At 37.3% G+C, this 17,125-nt stretch overlaps 1 protein-coding gene across 1 annotated transcript; it reads left to right on the top strand.

Moving 5' to 3' along the window:
* The first annotated feature begins 1,471 nt into the window (after window positions 1–1,471).
* Window positions 1,472–14,861, top strand: LOC135783777 (adhesion G protein-coupled receptor E3-like). The gene is made up of 13 exons (XM_065294493.2): window positions 1,472–1,725; window positions 3,847–3,860; window positions 4,174–4,236; window positions 4,327–4,501; window positions 4,652–4,771; window positions 5,399–5,580; window positions 6,250–6,414; window positions 6,574–6,783; window positions 6,883–7,115; window positions 13,908–13,974; window positions 14,057–14,148; window positions 14,368–14,530; window positions 14,655–14,861. Exons 1-13 carry the CDS (start codon window positions 1,485–1,487, stop codon window positions 14,718–14,720), a joined length of 1,791 nt encoding a protein of 596 aa, XP_065150565.1. The 5' UTR covers window positions 1,472–1,484; the 3' UTR covers window positions 14,721–14,861.
* Window positions 14,862–17,125: the final 2,264 nt, after the last annotated feature.

A 17,125-nucleotide genomic window follows, 5' to 3' on the forward strand; every position in this document is an offset into this window, starting at 1 on the left:
AGAACCCCAACTGCTCCTGATGAGCTGGATGGCTCTCGCATGGCTGACAGTGTATGAATAAGTGAATGTTTCACAACTTGTAAATGTCATGAACTGAGGGTGTATGGAATAATTTGTCACAGAGCCACCTATTTCATCAGCTTTTTTTGAAAGCCCTTGTAAACTTTTCAGTGCCCCCTAGTGGTTAAGAGTTTTGAGGCTTTATCTCCAGATCGCTTTATTGTGTGTACACCATATTTGGTGGGTGTCATCACAATTATGACCTGAGGCACCATCTATTGTTTTGGTGCAGTGCCCCCAGTGGTCAAGTCATTTGAGGCTATATCTCAACATTGCTTAATCATATGTATATAAAATTTGGTGGGTGTCATCACAATCATGACCCGCGGCACCAAGATAAAGAAGATTTGAAAAATTGCAATTTTTGCCTTAATTTACTGAAAACTTAGATTTAAAATCAAGACAGTCATTACTGATACTTCATTCTGTGCCCTTTTTTGCTTGACCCCGGCATCGCTGCTTTGCAGCTATATTTCATTTTTGAAGCCATTATTCATGACCTTCCGAATAACGTTCGGCTTTGGTCACACCCCTAGTGTGGAGCTATATAAACTCTGAAAAAGTGTTGAAATCAACTCTGTGAGAGATCATTTAACACTGGACTTTTTGCTGTGTATAAGTTTGGTTAACGTGAAGGCAGGTCGGCACAATATTATGAGGTTCTGCAATAACTCATACAACTGTAATGCTATTTAGACAAATCTAAACCATAATTTGCAGATGGATTGTCCGGAGCATCATATGTCCTGCTTCCCTAATCTCAATATAAATGTACATTGCTTCTGGTCAAAATAATGAACAACTGTATTTTATAAAAATGAACATTTGTGTTGGTTACAAAATTCAAATCATCCACAACCCCAGTGAACCTCAACTCAGATTTACTTGCTGGGGTAAATTAACCAAGAAAATGTTTTCATTTGACCTGACAATGGGCTAAAACAACCCAGCATAGGTTCAGTTACAGTCCAGTGGGTTGGGTTCATCCCGTTTTGACCCAATGCTGGGTTGAAAATAATCCAGCATTTTTAGAGTGTATAGTATGTTGCCTTCTTTATCCTGTGTCAGTGTGACAAATGAAACTTGCAATATGATGATATAAAAAGAAAATGTCTTTCTACACTTTCAACACAAGGTTTTCATACTGAATGCTTGTAAATGTAGCATTAAACACTATGCTAATAGACTGTTTCAGAAAGAAAGGTCTTTGTAATTGATGTTATCATAAATCAGTACCAGTACATAAACACTACTCAGTTACTTAGACCTTCATTTAAATAATCATACAATATTAAAAATTTAGAAAGACATCATACTCAGTGCAGGAGAGTCAATATATTGCTTTATTCAATTCAACAGGGTTTGTAAATTCAGCTACTCATGAGATTCACATAAACAAACGTGAAGGGGATCAAGTCACAATTATGTGTACTCCTGTACCGGATTCAGAAAACAAAAAGTATTTCTGCAGTCATCCATGTAAAAATGAAAGATTTATAGTATCATCTGATCGGACTTCTATCGGGAGATTCAGACTGAAAGATTTTGGAAAAGGAACGTTTACAGTGACCATCACTGATCTACGGGAGACAGACACTGGGAATTACCGGTGTGGAGTGGATAAAGTAGACGAATATGAAAAGGTCATTCTGAGAGTATCCAAAGGTAAAACTAACAATATTTGGTGTATATGTTCTACACTGTAAAATACACTGTTTTAGTTGAATAGCACACACATAACAGCAGACAAAAACACAACACACATCAGAAGCCTCTTGCACCAGAGACAAAATCTTTGGGGGCGGCACAGTGGCTCAGTGGGTAGCACTGTTGCCTCACAGCAAGAAGGTTCCCGGTTCGAGACCCAGCTATGGCAGGTGGCCTTTCTGTGAGGAGTTTCTGCATGTTCTCCCTGTGTCAGCGTGGGTTTACTCCGGGTACTCCAGTTTCCTCCCAAAGGCCAAAAACATGCAAGTTAGGCAAATTGGAGATACCAAATTGTCCCTCTCCCAACTTGTGTATAAATCAACTTGTCTGAATAAACTTGTGTATGGATTACCTGGTTCTCGCCATGAATATAGCCGTAGATGCTGGAATGGCGTTAAGAAATAAAAGAAGAAGGAGAATGTTTTTGAGGCTCGATGTGCTGCTGCTGGGTGATATGTGAATTCCTTGTTCCATAGCTTACACTCAACCATGCTCTTATCGACGCTTCCATCCGTTAGTTTTTTATAAAAAAAAAATCCCATCCACGGGGCCAACCAAAGCGATCTCATCAGCTTCTTCGTTCATGTTTACTGTGGTTTGTTGTTGTCTGAAGTCATGAACGCTAGTTGTTGCTCCAGTATAATCGTTCTGCCGAAACTCATCCAATGAGAAATGTTCCGCGGTGCAAAAATAAGTGCGATTAAAATGCGTTAAAAATGTTAAAAATTTGTTTTAAAGTCCCGGCCCTAATAAATAATAAAGAAACATTGCATTTTATAAATTTAAAACTGTTATAAAACATTTTTTAAAGTTCATTAAAATATTGCTGTAAAAAAACAAAATTCACTTATTAGGTTTAGATCTTGAAGATTTGTTTCATTTTAAGTCACCATTACGATGATCAATGTTTGTTTTAGTTGAACTTTTGACCATTGAAGGTTTGTTGCTAGTTATTCCCTTGTTGCATTACTCTGTATTTATAAGAAACACCTTTATGCTAATCTACATCATTGGTGCAGTTCTATAGTGATTTGTACAAAACGGTAAAGATCATCATTTTATTCATTCATCAAAAGTTTATTTTTTGTAAATTGTGTCTATAAGATCCGGCACTCCCATAACAGTTTGTTATTACAGATTTTTAGAAACAGTGAACAAAAATTAACCACTGTGGCCTTGAGACACACAAACATCAAGAATCAGAGTATGAATCTCAACCATGGTGACGAAGAACTGGAGTTGAGAACCACTGAATTAGAAGATTAACTTAACAATTATGTAGAATTGCACCAATAAAGTTAGACTCGCATAACATATGTGATTTATACAAACAAAATAATGCAACCGGAGAAAAAGCAACAAAGCGTTAAGGGTCAAGTGTCCAACTAAAACAAACAACGATTCATAAAAACAAATCATCAACATCTAAACCTAATAAGTGAATTGTGTTTTCTACAGCAACATTTTTAAAGAACATTCAGAAATAATGTTTTATTGCCGTTTTAAAATAATAAAATGCTTCTCTATCATTTACATAACAATCAAATAAGTCAATATAGAAAACAGGTGTTGTTGTTTTTTGTGTGGACATTATAACATCACATTATGATTACTTTTGAAAATGGTAAAATGTAACATTCCTCTAGCGTTTAGACATACAAGAAAAAATTTTAGAACGTCAAGAAAACTGGACACTTTTTACGTTGGCAAAACGGTTTGTGTTTTTTTTTTTGGCACATTGGGAACTTTCAAGGAAAGTTTTATGTTCTCAGTTAGCTGGGTTTGTTCGTTAATTATAATTCATTAAATCTTTTAGATGTTAAGAGCGCTATTACCACTTATACAACTTTCACACCAGCGATTTCCGCACCCAGTAATGTGAAAATAGTCTACTGGTTTTATTTTTTCCACCATGCAAATCGGGCAATGCATGTAACACAATGCTGTTTAATAAAATTAACCGAATCTTGCTCATTTTCTAAATTTTCTCATGTACTTTAATCCCATTGATTTATAACTGTAATTTAAATATACCGTTATTTTACTTTAATTTATTATTGTGTTCATGATTTGTTTCAGGTTTAAATTGCATGGTAAGTTGACAGATTTTTTTTTACTACAATTACTAACAACTAGATATTGTCAATTTAAAGAGCAGTACCAGTATACAGTATAAAGTGCTCTGTTTATGTACTTTCATACATTTTCTTACTCTGTATAAAAGCAACTATGATGTTTTTAAAAGAGAGAAACATGTTTAAAAACATCCCTAGCTCTACTCAACAAATATTATTCTGTCAATGTCACAACTGCCACAGTGTTGGGTGATGACAGTGAGGTTAGTGAGGTTGATATCTTCACTAGTCCAAGTAACCAAAATCTTTAACATTACGTTCTTGTCCACAGGAAACCTCATGTATACAGATTCTCCTTGACCAGATAGAGAATATTACAGCTATCAATTTAACGGTAAATCTATCAGAGAAAAAATTTCAAATTAAATATAGAGTATGTTGATTGTTTCTGGATCTTCAACTATTTCCTTATTTGCTGAATTAGAATGTTACCATGTTCATGGACAAGGTTTTCAGCAATTCAGAGAAGATAAACACATCATCAGTTGACCCAAAGAAACTAGCGTCAGATGTGTTAAAAGTCAGTGAGAAGCTTGTGTCAATGTTGGTGAAGCCAACAAACACCTATGACAATGTCAGTTTCACTCGTGCAGCTGTGGGTAAGAGAGAAACAACCATCACTAACATATATTTAATGTAATTTTAGAACTTTAGATGTAAAAATATATATATAATGTAACTGAAGTCATGCTCATGATGTTCTGGATGACATAAAGTTAGTGTTTATTTATTTGTTTATTTTAAATCAGAGGCGCAAGTGTTTGTTGTTGGACCACAGGCCAACCTTGATAAAATCCCTCAGCTCAACACATCATATGCTTCTATAGACATTGATCTTATTGGGATCGCCAGGAACAAATTGAATTCAGGTATGAAATAATGTTGTTGTGATTTAAATAGTTTCAACACAGCCAATAATTATTGTCAGAGAGCAGATATATACATGGTTAAAAAAATACAATTATCCCAAAATTTACCCAGCATAGGTGCACGTGACTTTTTTATTATATTGAATGGAAGTGCACCCATTCATCCTGCGACCAGGTGGCACCCTCTACGAATCTGGACTTTGGACATTCTTTATCCATCTTCAGTTACTTCCTGTCTTTTGCATATAAGCCATGCCATTTCCATCCCTGTGTCCCATCTGCAATTTGAAATTGAAATTAGTATGTCCCAAATCATAGTATGTTAAAATGAGAATCCATAAAGTTCCCAGATGGTTTACTGTTTTAGGTAAAAATTAAAAGAGTATGATCCATGGATACTCAAACAGCATTTCTTACTTCATTCTTACATTCTGAAAGCTATTTACACCCATCAGCAGAAGCATTATTCAGCACCTCTTGTATGTGTGTTGATACTTTGATTCATGTAGTTGGGTGGGGTGCCTATTTATCCCATATTTCACTCTGTTAAATCTGTTTACGGTACACCTGTGACTCACTTTGTATTAAAATGTCAATGAAATTGGACTGTACTTGAATCTTTTGCAGGATTAGCTGCTGTGGCTTTTATGAGCTACAACACAATGGAGGACCTACTGAAACCAGACTTCTTCAACACATCAGATAACACAGTTAAAACCATGATGTCCACTGTCATCTCAGCTACTCTACCTAAAACCACCAACACAACCCTCACCAAACCAGTCAACTTCACCCTCAAACACATCAGAGTAAGTTACTCTCATTGACTTATTCACATGTAATGTAATATAATGTAATATTAAGAGGAATTTCCAACATCTCCAGTTACTCTGGGCTTGGGATATAACTTTACACACAAAAATATTTCCGTGTAATTATGTCTGTTAGAGATGATGATCTGGGGTTCAGTTTATGTGAATTAGTATGTTTGCATGCTGGCTATCACACTTATTATTGTTTATATTTGAGGCTGTTGAACGCTTTATTTTGATTGGTTGAGAAATGTTCCACAGGTGTGCATTATGTTTTAATAATTCAACGGCCCTTCATACATTATTACTTACATAATGCACTTCTTATAGTTGCTTGAGTCGGAGTAAACTCTTCAGATAACTCCAAATAGAGTTTTGATGTAAAATAAAGCAGTGCAGCAAACACCATAGCTACTAATTATGCAACTGTACCACAATTGAAAAGTGTGTCAGGGAGTTTGGTTTTATTTTGTCCAGTGTAAATGTATATTTCAGTTCCATGTGATGTTTCCAAGGTTGTTGGGTAAAATATTTGCACTATGTTGCTGCTGCATAGAGAGGAGGAACAAGACGCTGCATCCTCCTGAAACTTCATCTGCTTTTTTGTTTACATTGCAAAAAATGCCTAACATGCCTGACACACATGTACTTTTCTTCACTGTAAAGGAGATAAACGACAGTGGTAATCTTTCCTGTGTGTACTGGAACATCAGTGAGTGGATTGTAGATGGTTGTTCTGTTGTAAAGACCAACAGGAGTTTCACTGTGTGTTCATGTATTCATCTGTCAACATTCGCTCTCATCATGCAAACCAGCAGCAGATCATCAGAGGTAAGACAACCTGACACAGATGTGACTTAAATAAGTAAGAAAACCTTTAAGGTAGACTACAACCTTATCAAGAATTACAAGCACTCTATACACTGCTAACTCAAATGCAGATGTGACGGCAGTAGATTTAACACATTGTATCTTGACATGTTTTCTTAGGATAATAGTCAGCCGATGGAGTCGATGAATTTGGTGTTTGTGATCGTGGGTCTGGTGTTTACTAGTTTGGCTTTGTTGACTTTTGCTTTCTGTCGATGGAAACCTGGAGTGAACAATGTAGCTCGAATCAACCTCTGCATCAGTCTGCTGTCTGCTCATCTTCTGTTCTTACTCACACAACGCTTCCTGACTCTCATAAAACCTCACAAGGTGAAAACTTTTGATTACAGAATACCAATATCTTTAGTTTGACTAGTTAGTGAGAAATTAGTGTAAAACAGAAATGTATTGTTTAAACTCTGTCTTCAGGAGTTGTGTGCTGTGATATCAGGAGCTCTTCACTTCTTCTTTCTCTCCTGCTTTGTGTGGATGTTCATTGAAGCTGTGCTGCTCTTCATCAATGTGAAAAATCTATCACAGATCAGCTCCAGACAGAGGGTGATGCTTAACAAGGGATTCTTGATTGTGATTGGTTATGCGATTGATTTTGTTATAGTGGGCGTGTCTGCTGGACTGGTTCCTGAAGGCTACGGCAGTGAAAAGTATGTATAAAGAGGTTTGGTCAGTTGATTGGATTCAAGAAGTTAAATCTCAAAGGGGTCATAACCTGCACCTTATTTTATGTTCCAAGAGGTTTTCCACACACCATACATTATTTTTGACTGTAGAAATGACAAACAACAAGTGCTACTCTGCAACAAAAATTGCAATTAAATTATAGTTTAGTCAGTAGTTAATTCTTTAAATACGAAAGCAGGGGGCTGGACAGTGGGACAGTAGCCGTGTTTGCACTATCGGGCTTCAAGCGGGCGTGCCAGTGCCTGCCGAGGCCTGTGGCGTTTGTCACTTCCGGGGCATGACGTGCTTCACTGGTGCTTCGTCGGGGCTTAAGGCCCGGCTTTTCTGGCCCGCCGAATTCTTGGGCCAGAGCGGGCTTATCGGGGCTAGGGGAGTGGTAAAGGTCAAAGGCGGAGTTTATCTGAGTCTCTGGCAAGATGCGCATCCATCTGTCTGCAGATTTAAAACTTTAAAAATAATCGGGATCACCAGTAATTTACTGTTTAACGGAAGATGCCTGCTATGTTTGTACTTCGGACTGAAGAAAATGATCTGCATATGTAAAAAACAAAGACGCGTTACGACGCCGAACTCGCCATGCTAAGGATCCGGCACACACCGCTACCGGTTCGGGAGAAGTTTATAAAGTTTCGGGCACAGAACAAAGTGTTTAAAGTGAACAGTGCTGAGAAATTAAGGATGTGTGTTGGATCATCATTTCATCGTCCATGTATTAAAGAAGCGATCACTCGAGTCACGATGGTATCTACAGTCGGTGAGTTAACATGCTACACAACGTTTGCATACAAAACACTTAAAATGGGAATACAAATAACGATTGCATAAGTGTCTTACATGGGTGTTTATTGTGTTTTTTGTGTTATATTGTCATCTCTGTTGAATTTTTTTGTCAGCCCTTAGTAAAAGTAACCATGGTTTTATTATATTAGTCATAGACATGCTTTCTGGCATTTTGGAGATTAATTTGACTCTTATATGAATGTAGCAAACTTTATATGTGGGTATACTGTATGTGTATTTACAAACCCTTTGTACAAAACGTCACATGTGCTGCTTTCTTTTGTGTCCGTTTTACAGAAAAATGCCAACGTAAAGCTTTCAGTTTGTCATCCAGGAGTTTTTATTTAGTATATGAGAGATGACACAGCAACAAATGCAAGAGCAGGAGATGAAACGAAGATGATGATGATGAGACGACAGAAGCCATGGATCTTAAAATCCGTCCGGAGGAGATGTCTTTAAATACACCTGTTTGTGCACTGATATTAACTTCATATGTAAATAAAGTACCGCGCTATTATTACTATGGCTGCTTGTCAGTTTATTGAAAATGATTGCTTAATAAGGATCACATCTGAAACACAGAAATGGTAAGATGCAACAAAATGGTAAATATAACCATCATTATCTTAACCACTGTAAAAAAGCTTTTTAAATACTTGTGTATATTCAGAGTTGATTCTTAACGAGTACATTTTATAATGATTTCTCAAACGTTTTTATTTTTGAGATGCAAGTAAAGTGATTTTCAGTCCTATTCAGCTATTCGAGGCAGTTTTTATAGACAAAAGTATTTATTTATTGACACATTATTGAAATAGCTATTAGACAGTTACCTTGCGTTTCATGTGATGCTCAACTATTAACGTTTTCATGATTAAAGATATCACACCTCTTATAATGTGTAAGTATGTTTACATCGCCATAGAACTATAATTACAAACTTAACGTTACAAATTTAGACACATGTGCATACCTGTATTTTAAAATAAAATTATTTTACATAAATGTAAAACTAGGACTCGTTATATTCTTTAAAATATTGTGTATATAGTATAATGGCACATTAGGTAGATGAACGCTTTATTTGTAATTATCCTACTTCATAAAGTTTACTATTGCTTATTGATCTGAAATTGTCTCGTCGTGAGATCGCTCGTGTGAAGCCAACATAAACTTCAAGAGTAACACCGCGGATGGAGCAAACATCTCTATCTTCTCATCTAGGCTTTCACCGTGCAAACAGCCCCCTCAGTTATGTTCATTTGTATGATGATGCGATCTCACTCCCGTCTCCTGTCAGATTGAAGTGACTTCCTCACGATAAAACAGGCAGAGTTGTGTGACGTTACATCCAGGTAGGCGTATTAAGGGCGGGGTTTTCTGAAGCGCTGCGGCGCTAATGGTTTGACAATGCAAACGCGTCGTGATTTTGGCTACACAGCTGGAGGTCTGAGGCTATTGGCTCCTTGAGGCCCGTTTGAAGCCCTGGCTCGCACAGGCCCGATAGTGCAAAAGCGGCTATTGTCTCAGTGGGTAGCACTGTTGCTTCACAGCAAGAAGGTCCCTGGTTTGAGCCCCGGCTAGGACAGGTGGCCTTTATGTGTGGAGTTTCTGCATGTTCTCCCTGTGTCAGGGTGGGTTTACTCTGGTTGCCTCCCACAGGCAAAAAACATGCAAGTTAGGTGGATTGTTATGTCAAATTGTCCCTCCCCCAACCTGTGTATGGATCAACTTGTCTGAATAAAACTTGTGTATGAGTTAACTGGTTTTTGCCATGAATATAGCCGTAGATGCTGGAATGGCGTTAAGAAATAAAGGAAGAAGTCTGAAGCAGGTGGAATTATGATAATGACCGTCATGTCCACGTCAACAGGCTGAGAAAGTAAACTGTTGGTTGCAATCCTTTTGTTCGTTGTAGTCCAAGAAAAGAGATTTCAGTTGGAGACTATAACTCGCATCATTATTTACTTTGGGATTTGTAGATTTTGCATATCTTTAACATTTACTAATACACACTTACACACCAAAGGAAACGTAAAATCGTGATTCGGATAATATGTGCTCTTTAATGTATTTGCTGAAAAACACAAAATTTTGTAATTTAAAGGGGACATATTATGAAAATCTGACTTTTTCCATGTTTAGGTGCTATAATTGTGTCCCCAGTGCTTCTATCAACCTAGAAAATGTTAAAAAGATCAACCCAATAACTTAGTTTTAGTAAACCATTTTCTGCAAGCATGTGAAAAAATAGGTCATTGTAATTTGGCCCTTATTGTGATGTCAGAATAAGGTAATACCGCCCACTTTATCTGCACTATCCAACCACAGCACAACCATTTAGTATGGAGAGAAAGAGAGAGATAAAATATTTCACAGCACAATTGAGCTTCAATTGCAACAAACCACCATCATTGTGATCAGTGGTTGCACTTCATCCGCTCATTTGCATTTTAAATGACACACCCAAAACGGCACACTTTTGCTCAGACCTATTTTAGACTTAGTTTACATCTTTAAAAAAAATCTCATAATATGTCCCCTTTAAGTTATGACCTTTTCTACACACTTTTCACCCTCTGACTGAAACAGTCTAAGGGCGCACTCACATTTGGCATGGTTATTTTGAACCATTCCCAGGCACGGTTGTCCCAACTCGCAAGGCAACGATACAATGATGTGTGCTGCATTCAGTACAAAATGTTGCACAACGTTTTTTAAACTATAACTATAACTTTGTGTGTTATATTTGTTATGGGAAAGAAGAGACCATGTTGCAATTCTGTTATGGTGATGTCATGACTGCTGGGTGATCGATGGCTGTGTTATCTGTGTGTGTGTGTTGTTTACCTGTGGTGCCGGTTCCTCGTGTGTTCACTAACTCCGCCCCCTTGTTTCGGTAATTGTTCACCGGTGGTGTCTCGTTTACCTTTTCCTTTATATTGCACGTAGTCCTGTCCTTCGTTGCGCGCTCATTGTTTTATCACAGTCCTGCTGCCCTGCCTTGTCTTGTCAGTCGCTCTCTGTCTCTTCCTCTTGTTACCAAAGGTTTGGTTTTCGGCGTTCGGGGACTCGTCTTCACCCGGACCGCTCGCTTGTGGAGTACTGGATTTATTGACTTTGTTTGTCTCTCGGTACAGCTGGTTCGCCTTGTTTCTAGGCGGTATACCAGCTGTCTCTGTCTCTCTCCGGTTTGCATCATCACCCGTGAGTGGAGTACACCTATTTACCATTGTGGATTACATTTGACTCTAACGACTGTTGTTTCTCGGAACCGCTGGTTCGCTTCGTTTTTAGGCGGTGACCAGTGGTTTCCGGGTGGCTTTTCTACATCAGGATTTCACAGTGGATTATTGTGTAGCGCCGACTCACTCTCTCCTACTGTGGGAGTGCTTCATTCCCACAGTAGCGTTTTCATCTAGAGTGAGTCAACGGGAGTGTGCCATGTGTGGATCTACCAGTGACTTTGCTCTCCAGTTCTCTATCTCCTTTTCTAAATAAATATTGTTAACTTGCACTTGACTCCGAAGTTCATTTCCTGACAGGTGATACATCATGTCAAACATCTAGAAAATTTTAGTGTTTGCTCAATCATCAGAAAATGTTTTTCTTTCTTAGTAATATTATACTACAGTATGAGATCTGGCACTCGCAAAGCAGTTTGTCATTCTCAAGATTTTAAAGGGGCCATGGCATGAAATATGAGTTGGTTTCTTCAAAAACACAAAATTTTTAGCAAAAAGCTGAGATAATTCCATTTTTTGTGAAAGACTTTTGTTAGAGATCAGATTTAGATTCAGAGCGATCCTCAAAACATACACGTAAAATTAGGGCTGGGTACCGAACGTCGATACTATGAAAAACTTAGATACTTTGAGTATCGAAAAATTATTTATCTTTCGATGCCAAATTTTGATTCCAAAAGCGGCTGTGTCTGTGAGCCTGTACTTGCGTGTAAGGACCTAAAGCGCCAGCGATTGGCTGTCCACCACCACGTGACGGGGAGGATTTCTGAAAATACTACTCGCAGTCCACCTCGCAGTCACCCAACACAAGTGTAAGGATACAATATGAGAAGAAAGTCTTTGTGACAGTCTTACCAATAGAGTTAGCGCAAGCATGGCCGTGTTGTCTCCGTGAAAGGCACGTCAACCAAAACGGCGCTTCTACTAAAGTGACGAGGGGTTTCAATTTAAAGCACGCGCACAGCCCGTGTCTCTGCTTGATTTACTCGTGCCTGGTTCCGCATGACAAGGCTTTGCGCGCGCGTCTCCCACAACAGTCTTGACAAGGTGTTTAAACTTGACCCACGCACGCAGCTTGTGTCTCTCAATGCTTATGAAATACTCTCGCCTGTCTCTCCGCATCGCAAAGCCTTCATGCCCTCATCTCGCAAAATGGACGATGCGTTTAAACCTACTTTTTACAGTCTATGGTTTAAACTTGACGCACACGCGCAGCCCGAAGCCTGGCTCGTTATTTAAAACAAACTAAAATTCCATTTAACTGGTTTGCTAATTTCACTTGAATGAAATGACATTGAACGCATTTCTACTCATTTTAAAAATCCCAAATGTATTTAATATTTTGATAATTATGAAGTTGAGTATTGTTAACAAAAAACAAACATGCATACAAATCTTCCCAGTAAAAGTAAATTTAAATTCACCCATTTAAATATTTTAACTTTTTGTCAAAGTTGCAGCTATAAAGAACCCACAAATACTGTTAGTCCAAGCTAAATACCATTTTACATTTCATAAAATAAAGCAGTTTTTATTATATTCTTAATTTCTTTATTTTTGTTTCCATTGAAAAAAAAAGTGTGTCTGCTGGCGCACCCCTATCCAAAAAGCACAACCAGTTTTATTAATGTTACCCTGAGTGAGAAGTGTTACCAGAATTTGTTTTAATTAAGGTGAAAAATAAAAGTTGTGTGTTTAATGTATTGTTGTTAATGTTTCAATGGATTTTAAAACATGATATCGAAAAAGTATTGTTAGGAACCGGCATCGAAACGGAGGTATCGAAATTAGCACCAGATCGAAAGATTTTAAACAATACCCAGCCCTACGTAAAATGCTTCAGTGTTACTGTTTAACACTCTGTAGTATGGGCCTATATAAACACTGAGCAGTGTTAATGTTGGTGTCTTAATAAGGGAACGTTTCAACCATTTTCCCAGCTAACAGAGAAAAGTTCTAAGAACGTTCCTTGAATGTTTCCAACGCTCTCAAAAATGTTTTAAATAAACAAAAAAGTATCCTGTTTTTATGCTTTAAGAACGTTTCTTTGTTGTCTGATTTATTTATTTTTGCTTTTTATGTAAATGATAGGGAAACATTGCATTTTATTATTTTAAAACTTTCTAAAGTTTCTAAAGTTCATGTGGGCTAAGTCAGATGTGACTTAGGGACAATACTTCAAGCCCCTACAGCCTGTAAGTCGTCCATGTTTTCCATAATTAATGAAGTTACTGCTGAAAAACCATAAGAGTAGCGTTTGTTGTTTGTCCTTTCTACAATCACAAATGCAGACATTGTTTAGTATCCTTACCAATCTGTCACGGCCTACGCCGTGCTGGCAAAGTTGATCTGCCTTTTCTAGAACAGATTCAGCTCGTATTGATAAGGTATAAAGACGATATTAACTCCTGTCAGCATTGCATTATGAGCTAATGTTCAAAAAATGTTAAGGCGCGTCACATTTCTGGCTGAAGTCAGAGGCATTAGAGACAATCACAACGTCTGGCCAATCAAAGGACACTGCGCTTTTCAGAATATGAGCTTTGTAACAAGCATTTTAAGAAGGCAGAGATTAATGGAGCAACAATAATGTATGGTATGTCGAAAATAATGTGTTTTTAAAACCATGAACCAAGCAAACACATTGTATTATACCAAATACACAAAATAACGTTGTTTTAGCAAATGTAATATCTGCTGTTTAAGTGTTTTTTTTTCTGTAAACAGATGCTGGATTAAACAGGAGAAAGGCTTCATCTGGAGTTTTCTGGGACCTGTTTGCTTCATTCTTGCAGTAAGTTTTAGTTACAAACAAGTTGTAGTTTAAACCACTGGAAAAGAAAGTGATTGTTTCTTTACTGTGTTTTTTTTTGCAGATAAACATGATTCTCTTCATCAGTATCTTCATCAGTGTGAAGTTAACTCTCAAAAACCTCAACCTTGACGTTTCACACATAAGACAAACCAAGTAACAAACACCCTGATTTTAAGTGGTCATGTCATTAGAAATCAGTTGTTTATAATTTTTTCAAAAGTGCTTGATTTACTTTCACATAGTGTGACTTTCAAAACTCAAAACATGCACCTCGACTTAATGATGTCTTTATAACATAGTGTTAAAAGTAGTTCTTCTCTCTCTCTCTCTCTCTCTCTCTCTCTCTCTCTCTCTCTCTCTCTCTCTCTGCAGGATTACTATTTTTAAAATTCTGTCCCAGTTTGTGATTTTTGGTTGTCCCTGGATTCTGGGTTTCTTTATTCATTACAGTAAGATGTTTGAGTTTCTCTTTCTAATCCTGAACTCACAGCAAGGAACCTTCATCTTCCTCGTCTTCTGTGTCCTCAATAATGAGGTAAATTATCCCATACTCATTGTATGCATATCTATAACATGACTGTGAACAATTAAATCAATCTAACAAATCCTTTGTCAAGTTTTTTCCTGTAACGACTTCTCTCATCTCATCTCTTGTTCAGGTCAGACAACAGTATGTAAAGTGGATGAGAGCTGTCTTTCCCGGACTCGAACCAAATACCTTATAAGATGCCCCACCCAAAAAAAATATTACAGTTAAATATAACTACATTTAACGTTTATGCATTCATAGTCTTATTTTCTGTAAATGTCATACTTTATACAATAATGCAAAAATACAGTCAATGTAAATACAATATTTACTCTTGTTTAGGGAACAACATTTAAAACTGCTAGTCTGCTTTTGCTGCAATATATATACATGGAAATGTAAAAAAAACAAAAATAAATGAGTATTTATACCTGTATTTCTTTATTTATGTATAATTGTATTTTTTCACACTATTATTTATTTATTTATTCATTTATTTATACATTTATTTATTTTTACTTTTATTTTTTTCACATTTATTTATGTATAAATGTATTTATGTCTACACGTATTTATTTATACATTTATATATTTCTATATATATTTATTTCCACATTTATTTATTTATACATTTATTTAATTCTTCTTTTCTTCGTCTGTATGCTAATGAGGGGGGCTTGTTTTACCTCAGACTTAGCAATCGATCTCTGAGTGCCAGTGCTGAAGCTTTGAGGCCACAGTGACACCTGGTGGTGTGACAAAGCGAACGAAGTTGCACATGGAGTGAATAGGCTTGTTTGAGATGCAGCTTGCCTCGCCTGAAATATAGGCGAGAGTAGCCGGCTGCAGTGAGGGGAGGAGTAAAAAAAGTGGAGGCAAGCCGGACGCTTCATGAATCTCGCAGTGTTGTTGACTGCAAACGTCAGCAATGGAAGAGATCGCGTTCGCGTATTTTATCGCGGATTAAATAGATGCAACTGAAAAACCAAGAAATGCATTTACATTAAGATGTTTATAAGGAGAATCAACAAAGCTGAACTGTTCATTATTGGAAAAGGCTTCTTAGTAAATGTTAGGATGTAATCTAAGTCTAGACGTAATACAAATTCGTTTCTGTGTGAAATATAAACAGCACACTGTACAAATAATACAACACCAATATACCGGTAAAAGTTTAAAGGAATTTATTAATAATATAAATGTCATAAGTCAAGAACAAGTTGAATAAATATAAAAACTACTGCAGGAAGTGGAGTTTTTAGAATTAAAAAGTCATTAGCTGACATTCCCGGGCAAATCAGCATTAAGCTATGTCGTCAGCAAGTCTTTTCCCATCGTGCTTTTCGTCAACGCAGTCGGTGGAGAGCAACTGCGCTCGGCTGTAGAATCCGACGAGCCCGCCTCTCCATCGCGAGAGTTATTTTGTACACGTCAGCGTGACATCAGAGCAAGTCGGACGTAAGTCGGACACTTTTCTAACCGGAATGCATCTTGCGCTGATCACCGGTGATCGATTCTGCGCAGAATTTGCTCATCTCAAACAAGCCTAATGACTTGGAGATGTGCAATATCCCAGTGTTTCCTCTAGGATTTTTTCCAGCTGTGGCGGCAGGGGGCGCCCATGATGATTATAAATGTACATTATTTTTTTTAATGTTGAAAATAGGCTACAGTAAACTAACATGTATTTTTTATCATTTTCATGCTGTCATTCACTTTTCCTTATATTTATAGCATATTGCTTTTCTATGTTTGATCTAAACTGTAGCCTATTTTCTTAAAAATACGTAAGTTTTATAGCTTCATATGGATCTTTCATTGTAGTTTTAATGTAGTGTGCAAGTTCGTGCTCGGGTTTGCTGTTGCAAAGTCACGCACAGTCCTGTTTGATAATCCACACCGCTGTGATTGAGAGAACATTTATCCTACATCAGACAGCAGCAATTTTTTTCCACACCCGGCCTGTCTGACATAAAGACCCCGACCCGGTCACACCGCAAATCGCGCAGTTATAGAAACCTTTATGCTCTTCGCATACAGATCTTAAACACAAATAAGCATGGGGACATTTAAAAACTGTTACCTATCGGAATCGAGTCGAATTCTGTTCTTGGATGTTAGACCCGCAGTTCACGCTCGCATATTGAGGCCCGACCTGGATCTACAACACATATAACACGTTAATATTATTACACCCGTTACATCAAATATTAGAAGTTTCACCCGCGGGTACCCCGACCCTGTTGTTTCGTCTGAAAACAGATGAAACAGTCTCACCGTCTGCCTCCAGTTTTTATTACCAACGTCCTTCTCTTCCACGGGAATAAGTTTCCTTCCAAACAGATTCAACTAATGTCTTGCAGTCGTATATGAGTTGTATTCAGTATTTAGCCTTTTGTTTTTGGACAAACATCTTATCATTTAATGTGAAACTTTGTGAGTGTCGATTTAAAGCACAGAAGATTGACTGACAGCTGAGCGGTCTATGTATAGCCTATGTTCTGAATAACTAATGTCCAGATAAGTTGATAATATGAGTACAGTGATTACAAATGAATGTCCAAAAAACTCGTAATATGTTAAATCGAAAGTTTAATCATG

Source organism: Paramisgurnus dabryanus, chromosome 2, assembly GCF_030506205.2.
Source record: "Paramisgurnus dabryanus chromosome 2, PD_genome_1.1, whole genome shotgun sequence".
In the NCBI taxonomy this organism is placed as follows: domain Eukaryota; kingdom Metazoa; phylum Chordata; class Actinopteri; order Cypriniformes; family Cobitidae; genus Paramisgurnus; species Paramisgurnus dabryanus.